Consider the following 8,967-nt stretch of genomic DNA (forward strand, 5'->3'; position numbering starts at 1 on the left):
TCGCCTTTTTGCTGACATGCTATTCTTGGTAAACATCCACGCAGGAATTACGAGAGGAAGTTGCGGTGAAACTTGGTAATGTGGTCTATTTGCGTTCATTATTTTTTACGCTGACAGCTATAGCCAATTATGCATTATCAGTCAAATCTACCCCCACCTTCTTCTTTCGTTGTTTCCACGTGTTGTTTAATGTGTTTCTTGCTCAAGGAACATATTATAACACAATATATGCAATAGTATGATACGGGTGGGTACGTTGAAAAAAGAAAACCCCATTTGATTTTAAAATACTTTATTTCATAAACAATATCTAAATTCAACTCGGTCGGTCACATACACAATAAGGATAGAAAATGCTTGAATTAGAATAAGAGAAAACAACAAGAACTGGGCATTCCTTTCTGCTCTTTGAAGGGCAGTTTACAAAGTGAGCTCATTGAGTGAAGATGATGGTGAAGATCTACAGAGTGGCCTGGTAGTTAGAAAACTGCGCTACACATGGAAGATTCAGGTTCAAGCTCCTACCCTGCCGAGGTGTCTCTGAGCAAGACTCTGAATGTGTTCCAGCTGCGGGGATGATGATCTGTAGGTGAGTTTGTCCTCTGAGGTACTTTCATCATACAGTTATTCCTCAATATACTCAGACAGATCTCATGTATCCCCTGCTACAGTTGCTTTTATTCAAATCACAGAGAAAGACGGATCAATGCTCGTAACTTTTCGCAACTTCCTCTTTACTACACATGCTGTCTTAGGGCCTGTGTCCACAGAGTGTATTTTTCTGAGCGCCTGCATCTTTTCCAAATGTTTCTATTAAGGTAGTGAGAGTTTGCCATTGCATGCAACGCCTCGTGAAAAAGCGTTTTTCCTGATTGTCCGCCGTGTGTGCGGCCGCTACGAATGCGCTGAGTTGTAATGTTTCAACTGTTCAATGTCGAACTGGAAAAGACTTAGCAGGTTTCCACTTCCGGTTCCCTCGTCTAGAAATCAATGTTTTTTTAAAAGTGTTTGTGGTTAGAAGTCTATAAGGTCTGTCGTAAACACAAGCTGAAGAGATGTGTACGTTATGTTCTAAGACATGAAATATTTAAGTAAATACTCCACTCTTGAATATCTGAAGCTTCTGTCATAAAAAAAGCAGTTGCTAACAAGGGACTAAATAAGACTACTAAATGTCATCACGCTAAACATGAGCAGCCTTTAGCTTAGCGGTGGTGATGCATGCAACAAGAAAGTAGTTTGTTTATAGCCTATAGCTTTGACTTCTGCCGACTGTATTTATGCTTCAAAAATCACAAAGTGGTGTTATTATGTGGAAATTATCCTGGTGAACAAAAGATTATTATAAACGTGTGTTGGCCACAATATTTACTTCCTGCATTATACCCAAATAAAATGGGGATATCCAATTGTTTTTTCTCAAGGGAGCACATGCAATGCTAACTTCCAGGTGCTAACAGAAAAACATCCTCACTGCACCAATTTATGGAGAAAACAATATGAAACACATATTTATAAGCACAGATAATAAAATACAAATGGGCGATGCTAGTCATGCTGCGTTGTCAAGATATTGTTGCCACAGAAGAACCGTAAGAACCTTTTTTATTTTTAAAACGCAGGGAGGAGGCTCTGCCAGAAAAAAGGTGTGTGGACACAGGCCCTTATCATGGTGTGGTTATTTTAGAATATCATATTTCATTTAAGGTAGATAAAGGAGGAAAACCATCAGTATCTCACAAATAGATAATAATAAATACATTTCAATACTGAAAGATAAACATGTTGGTCCATGGTGTAAATCGAGCTAAAAAAGATTCACATTTTCTCCCCATATTCAAACAGGGCTGGATTAATTATTTACATATTGGAAGACCTTCACCTGTGTGGCTAGACTATCATAATTTATCTCTATTATATATTTATATATAGCCAAAGATTGCAAATATTGTGCAAGACTCTATTTGTGCAAAGAATATGTGCTCCTCTACTATCAAAAAATTGGACAGGTGTTAGCTTTTGAGTTTTAGAAAAGTTTTCCCACAATAGAACAACACGAGGATGACACAAAGAAGGCATTTGCTGTATAGGATACCTTTTGCTTCTATTAGAAATTCCTTTAGTTAAATAATACACCAAAATGCACACGTCACAAAAGCCATTCACGTACTGTAATGTTCGAAAGAAAAACCCACAGGCCATGGACAGTGTGTGCCATTCAGTGGAAAATATCGTCTGCTCGAGTGTTTCCAACCAAAGCATTCTGCTTTATGTACAGTGTTATCTGTCCATGCAGTCGTCCATGTATCCCTCGTTTCTGACTCACCAGTGAAGCTACGGTTGGCGAGGCATCGAGAGGGGATGACTGAGGGGGGGTGAGCCGTGCTGGGCCGGACAGTGCTTCACCATGCTGTGCCTGAGACAAACTGTGCAAACGCTACTGTGCTCTTTATCCTCTTGGGCTACCAGCGCTGCAACTTTACAGTATGTACGGTACCACTTCAGAGGAGGCTGTGGATGTATGTGTGTGTTTGGTTCAAATGTTGGCCAGGCAGTGATTTACTTGGGTCTAGCTACGACCGGTCTAACTGTAAACAAGACTTCAGTTTGTATTTACAGACAAGCATGAAACCTTCCTTCTTAAGGGGACAAAGCAGAGAAAAAGCTTCGCCCCCCTTGAGTTCATTGTTTGGCTATGCAGCAAAAAACATTTTTCTATCTTCTATTTCCTGTCTTTCGATTGTAGACCGAAACAGTGGTGGTCTGTATTTCCAGAGGCATGTTCCCTTCTCTCCAGTTGCTGATAAATCAGTTGTTATGTTGAGGTAACCAAGGAGTAGATCATACTGAAACACAAGAAGAAGAGCAAACAGGAAATGCCAAGTAAATAAACGCCCAGGCAGACAGAAGGGGACAAAGTGGTAATTAACAATTAAAATAATCTCACAACCTGAATTAAGATTAAAATACTTGACTACTGTGTGCGTGTGTGCGTGTTTGTGTGTATTCAAACATTTCATTGATCCATAGTTAGTATTCCTGCTGATTCATCTCAACACTGCAGGCTCAGATTTAACGGAACGTCTGTTTATGTAGAGAAGTTCGAAGCTCCGGAGCGGATTTATTTATCTTAGCTGCTGACAGAAAACTTTTATATTTGATTTTCCTTTAAAGCTTTTCTGTCATGATCTGCATTTTCAGAGTAAGGTTGCTTCGTCATTTAGATCAGGGGGCTGCTGTGTTTGTTGGGTTAGTTTAAGAGTACTAATGAAACAATGACATCCAATGGAAGAAGTAATCAGATTTTAAACTTACGTAAATGTAGCAGTACTAAATTGGAAAAATACAAGTAAAAGCCCTGCATTCAACCCTGAAAGACTGTCACTGTGGAAAAGTTGAAACTGAATGCAAAGAAAAAGCTGATGAACATTATGTAATGCAATGAGCATGTGCAAAGCAAGCTGTGAAGCACACATCGCTGCAAAGTGACAAATACATAATTTTAGCCATTGACAGAGATGAGCTTAGTTCCATTGACTCCTAATAGGGTCAATATAATACTGTTGTTTTTGTATTACTAATAACACAGACTGTGAAGTTCACCTGAAAAAGAGATTGATTGCAGGACTGCATGAAACAATTACCAACAGCATAAAGCACAGATTGGGGATCCAACACTTGTGTCACTGAGCTGAGACTTGACAAGAACAGATCAGCACTTCGCTGACAGTAACTGATGATTCCAAACATTTGTATTCATCCCTGAGGTCTTTCCGCGCTCTTAACACCTCTGATAATCTCTGCTGCTGAGGAGCCTGAAAATGTATTCTGTTGACTCACAAGTATCCATGGATAGAGAGGACGAGGGGAGAGGGTATATGAGAGGGGAGGGAGAGAGAGATCAAGAGTGAACGGCTCCTCAGAGACCTGACCTCCTCCGAGAACTGGCTTCATCATTAGTAGATGGACTTGTAGCTCTTTAAATTACAGCTCTTTTACTTCCGCAGCCTAATTAGACATTAGCTAAACATAATGTATGCTAAGATATTAACTTTTATATGAGATCCTGCATAAAAGAGGAAAAGTGACACTTAAGGGGAAAAATAAAGCTGTTTAATTTGCTAAATATTCCTGATTATTTGTTTTTGCTTTTGCACATACCGTACATTTTTATATTAGTAAAAGTTATAACGTTCTTCAGAAAAATATATTATTCTTTTTCAAAGACTTATGTCACATTTGCATTTTCTTCCGTACACCAAAGGCTAAAAGAAGAACAATAAAATCCATTTTGCATATATCTTCCATTCCATACAATTCTTGTTGAACAGTAAGCTAATTTGAAAGTGTGATAATACCATTTCACTTTATTTCAGATATTCTGATAACAATTTAATGAAACTCAGCGTAAGTTCAATCAGGAAGACCAATATCTTCATCCATATATATATATTTTCCAGGTTTTGGTAATCACAGACTTTATTTCAGGCATCTAACCAAAGATATGTTTGAAGAAACTGGAAGCGGCCATGCAGTTTTATGACTCATTCCTGTACCACTCCATTGTGCATAGTTTTCTTATCATTCCACAAAAAGCTGTATTGGAAACCATCTAAAAAAAATAAAAATAAGCCCAGATCTTTGAGCCTGTGCAGCTTTTCCGTCGGCCTAAAAATCCAACAGTTTTAGATTCCAGTGTACATTTGCTCCACTAAGCAACTAAAATGATTTTGAAATCACTCTTCACCCGGGCGTGGAGGTGAGTGCTCAGGTGGAACTGTGTGTTCATCTGTGTGCCTGAGAGGGCATGCACACGTTCATAATGTGTATACAAGAGGTTGTGTGCCCTTGTGGGTCTGTTTGTATTTAGTGTGCACAGTTTTCCAAAGGATATTTAGAACACAGATGCAGGTTAGAGGAGTGTAGAAGGGTCAGTGTGACAAGGCAATAAGCAGGTTTCAGGACAATTCGCTTTCATTATTACCAGTTTCACATCAATGTACTGTACTCATCCACAATTTAATATTAGTTTACTGTTTATACTGACCACCAAGATCTATATCAAATTGATGTTGCTTTTCAGCCATTGCGTGTCAATAGAATGACCATGTTAGGACCATACATAAGGTCATAAGAGCCTAATTTAGCAAACAACTGAACATGTTACTGTTTTAAGATTTTCCTACAACCTGAGATGTGATTGTGTACATTTTCTGTTAGTTATGATCATTTAAATCACCAATGCAATTGCTTTAAAAAATCTGGATTTATGACACCATTGCATTTTTACAAGATATCACCTCAGTTGAAGATATATAATATAAATATAAAGTAAACTATAATAGAAAAAGAGTTACAAGCATCAGCACTACACTATGAAAGCCAGGTATCCTTTGTTAAACAAGCCAATATTTTCAAAATAATTTCATGGTTATAGTATATTTTACTCTGATAGTGAAATGAAAGTGAATGAACCATCGCCCTGCTTTGTAGAGTACTGTACCTCGCTGCTGCTGCTGCTGCTGCTGCTGTGACCAGGGTTCTCTAGCACAGCCTAAGCTAGAGCCGACAGGATGAAGTGAGATGGAGAAGCAAGATGGCACAAGTTAAAGAGTATGGTTTACAACTACATACACCCATGTCAAGATGTTCAATGAAATATTCTCAAAACAATTTTGAAATGCTTATAGGAAAGTTATGTTAAGTTTAATTTGTAGTTTTATAGAAATCCACCTTTAACTTCACCTTAAAAGTGTATTTTGTTTTGAACCTACTAAACAGGAGACTATCTCCTGATTCATGCAGGCATTGGTATGAAAATGGATGAAATACATATCGGTATTAAACAAGCTCTTTAATGTTTTCCACTCTTATATCTCTATATCATGCCAGGAGGAAGCATATTATAAACTCCATGTCTGTACTTTTTATGATTCCTTAAAGAAATGTTAAAGAAAAATATGCCTTGTGATTAAAAAGGGGATTTCCAGAAATATTGGAACCTGAACACGTTAATATAGCTGTGACAACAAGGTGTTTTTACCAGGGGGATATGATTTGGGTATATTGCAATAAAGAAAAAATAAAAGTGTAGCTATTATCAAGAAACAGCACCTCGTCTCCCTGGCATATCTTGATCTACTTGTAATTCAAACCAAACACTGGCTCCATTGCTCATGATGTTGCTTTTCTACCTGCGTGGTAAAGCTGTGATAAACCTATTGACATCACTATTTACAAAGTACCTACCTACATAAAAAGACAGCAACAGCACATTTGCAAGGATAGGACTGGCCAGCATGTTTCAAGTGTTTACTCACAGCCTTATCACGCATATAAAAAGAACAACTCCATGTTAAAGTTGCAATCCTTTTTGGGATAATTAGTCTTCAAGAATTTTGTGCTGATGCTGCCATGTTTGGCCACTACCATCTATAATCTGTAACCAACACGGCTCCACAAATATCCACTTAAATCTTGTATCCATATAATCACAGCAGCCTTTCATGACATGTAAGCTTATACATGTACACAATTACAATATACATGTAAGCTTAGACATGTAAGCTGATACAGATCAAGATCAACTGTGTCCATATGGAAGATCATTTGGTTTAATATTCTTTTGTTGAGAATAAAGCCATTCTGTCTTTACTACCACAGAATAAAAGGTAAAAAAAAGGATTGTACCTTTAAGTGTTTCCATTGTAAAGTTCTATTAGACGGATATATCCAGGTTCCACACACTGCAGCAACCACATGACACAAGGAACAAGAATCCGGAGTGATTAATAACAGCATTATTAGACAAGAAACAGGAACATTATGCACTATTATCATCGAACACTTCATCAAAAAACATTAGCGCAACCATTTTTTACCAGTGTATAGTAGTTTTAACCCTCTGGTAGTGTTTCTCAATGAAGTAAAGAATCCAATTCTCGTAACATCACATGCATTAGCAGTAGTGGGCCTTATAGTAAACCTAGTTAGCCTGACAGAGCTACAGTATGTGAAATAACTTGCATGTGATTGCCAAAGAAATGATTGCTTTATTCAATGATTTGCACTCACTTTGCTTTATCAGAGCTGGGAAAACAAACCAAGTGAAATATAAATAGGGTTTGAAAAAAACAAACATTTGAGTGCTCTTTATCACAGTTTCATAGATGTTTTACTCTAGCTGTAATAATTAAGATTAATGTAATGTCTTTACATGTAATCCAATTATCGTCCAACACCGCCCGCCACATGCTCACCAGTAGAGATAGTAGAAGAAGGATAGGACGAAGAAGGACAGCTTGCACCAGGCCTCCTTTATGCAGAACTTGAGCGTGTCTCCGTTCATCACGGACGCTGGGTCGTAGAGCAGCTCCTTAGTGTCCGTTGGCGAATGGAAGTACCTACCACAGAGGGCAAAGACCACATCGCGGGTAGTTGACCCGTTCCAGACCCCAGGGAGGGGGGGAAGTGGGGAAGATAGGAGGTTGGAGGTAGGCGGGGGAGATGATGGGAGGAAATGGGGAAGGAGATAGTATGGAGAAAGATGGCATGATGAGTTATGGATTTACCATCATGCAGCAGACATGGTGAAAATGAAGTTGAATCTGTTCGTAACTCCCTTTCCAGAACACTTCCAATAGTCCATGGTTTAAGCGACGCTTGGTCAGGGTCCTGTGGCGTCCAGTTGGGAGGCGCCGAGGCTCCTTCAGCTTCATAAACGGACGCAAAGAGCTTTCAACGGATTGCAATGTATTCCCATCGGCGACGGTATTTGACGCTCATGGAAGCACCTCACCCGTTTATGTCGGCAGTTCTTAAAGGCAATGTGAGCATCCATTCCCATTGGATAACGGAGAATTGTACACCCGGAAGTAAGTATTCTCCTTACTGTCGATTGATTTGACAGTGATATCTGCACTACTCATCGACTCAAAAACACCAGATTAACTTTGTTAATTAAACAACATTGATAGGTTTAAATTGTGTACAATGCTTTTGTGTTTTCCCCTTCAATTCTGAGAAACAACTTGTTTTCTCTGACATGTGGAGTGCCAAAGAGACTACACTACCCAAAATCCCCAGCTATTGTTGTGACGACGCCTGTCCGCTTTGCGACAAACCCTGTGAATAATCTTCAAGCTCTGGGATTGGATGTTGGAGTGGCAGTGCGCCAAGGTTACGCCGAGCGTCAAGCTCTTTGAAATGGAACGAAACCACGGCCGACTATTCAAAACTGCACTTGAATGCCCCCCCAGAACTACACATGCTGGCTATTGTGTTTTGCAACATGTTCTCTATGGCACGTCTCTACTGGGAATTGTAGTTTTAAAAGACGTTTTTTCCAAAATGAGAAGTTGACAGTATTAAACTGTGTACAGCCCTGGAGGTTTAGGCGATAGGAAACACATTGGTGTGTACAAATTTAAAACATATAATTAATAAATGGGTGAAAATCGCTTGTATCCATAATGGGCAGCATTAATATATACCCACATGACAGCTCATTGTTACTTTGTAATTCTACTCCACTACAATTCAGAGGTTAACCTGGTTTTACTCCACTACATTTATTTTAGTTACTTTGCAGATTCTGATTAATGATGTGAAATATATACAACCCTTAAAGCAGACTTTAGTTACACCTGAGTAAAATTCAGGGAAGGTGATTGTCAACTGCCAACAATTAGGAGAGATATTTGATAGTTGGTGCTTGAGAAGACTAAACATTTATCTGCAGATCTCGATAAAGTATATTCATTAATCGTTATTCTCTACTAATAGTTAATTAAAAACGTTATGTAATTGCTATTTTGCACATCCCTTTCAAGATTTCGAGATTTTCAAAGGTTTATTGACATATCATACACAACTACGGTGTTGGTATGCAGTGAATGAAAAACTTGGGTCGCAGTTTCCTCAACAGTGCATTACAAGACATCTATTAATATGTGTGTATACCTCCAC

The 8,967-nt window shown here is 38.6% G+C and overlaps 1 protein-coding gene across 1 annotated transcript in view; it reads right to left on the reverse strand.

Annotated features, from left to right (window-relative positions):
- Nucleotides 1-281: 281 nt before the first annotated feature.
- LOC104945015 (protein cornichon homolog 3-like) overlaps nucleotides 282-8,967 on the reverse strand; it is a 90,187-nt gene continuing 81,501 nt past the window's right edge. The window contains exons 4-6 of the mRNA XM_010770637.1: nucleotides 7,260-7,403; nucleotides 6,691-6,746; nucleotides 282-2,846 (exon numbers count right to left, since the gene is read on the reverse strand). Coding sequence (XP_010768939.1) covers nucleotides 6,719-6,746; nucleotides 7,260-7,403 — 172 coding nt within the window. The 3' untranslated portion in view covers nucleotides 282-2,846; nucleotides 6,691-6,718. The remainder of the gene's footprint in view (nucleotides 2,847-6,690; nucleotides 6,747-7,259; nucleotides 7,404-8,967) is intronic.

The sequence above is a fragment of the Notothenia coriiceps genome, unplaced genomic scaffold (genome assembly GCF_000735185.1).
Source record: "Notothenia coriiceps isolate Sejong01 unplaced genomic scaffold, NC01 NC01_scaffold00009009, whole genome shotgun sequence".
NCBI lineage: Eukaryota > Metazoa > Chordata > Actinopteri > Perciformes > Nototheniidae > Notothenia > Notothenia coriiceps.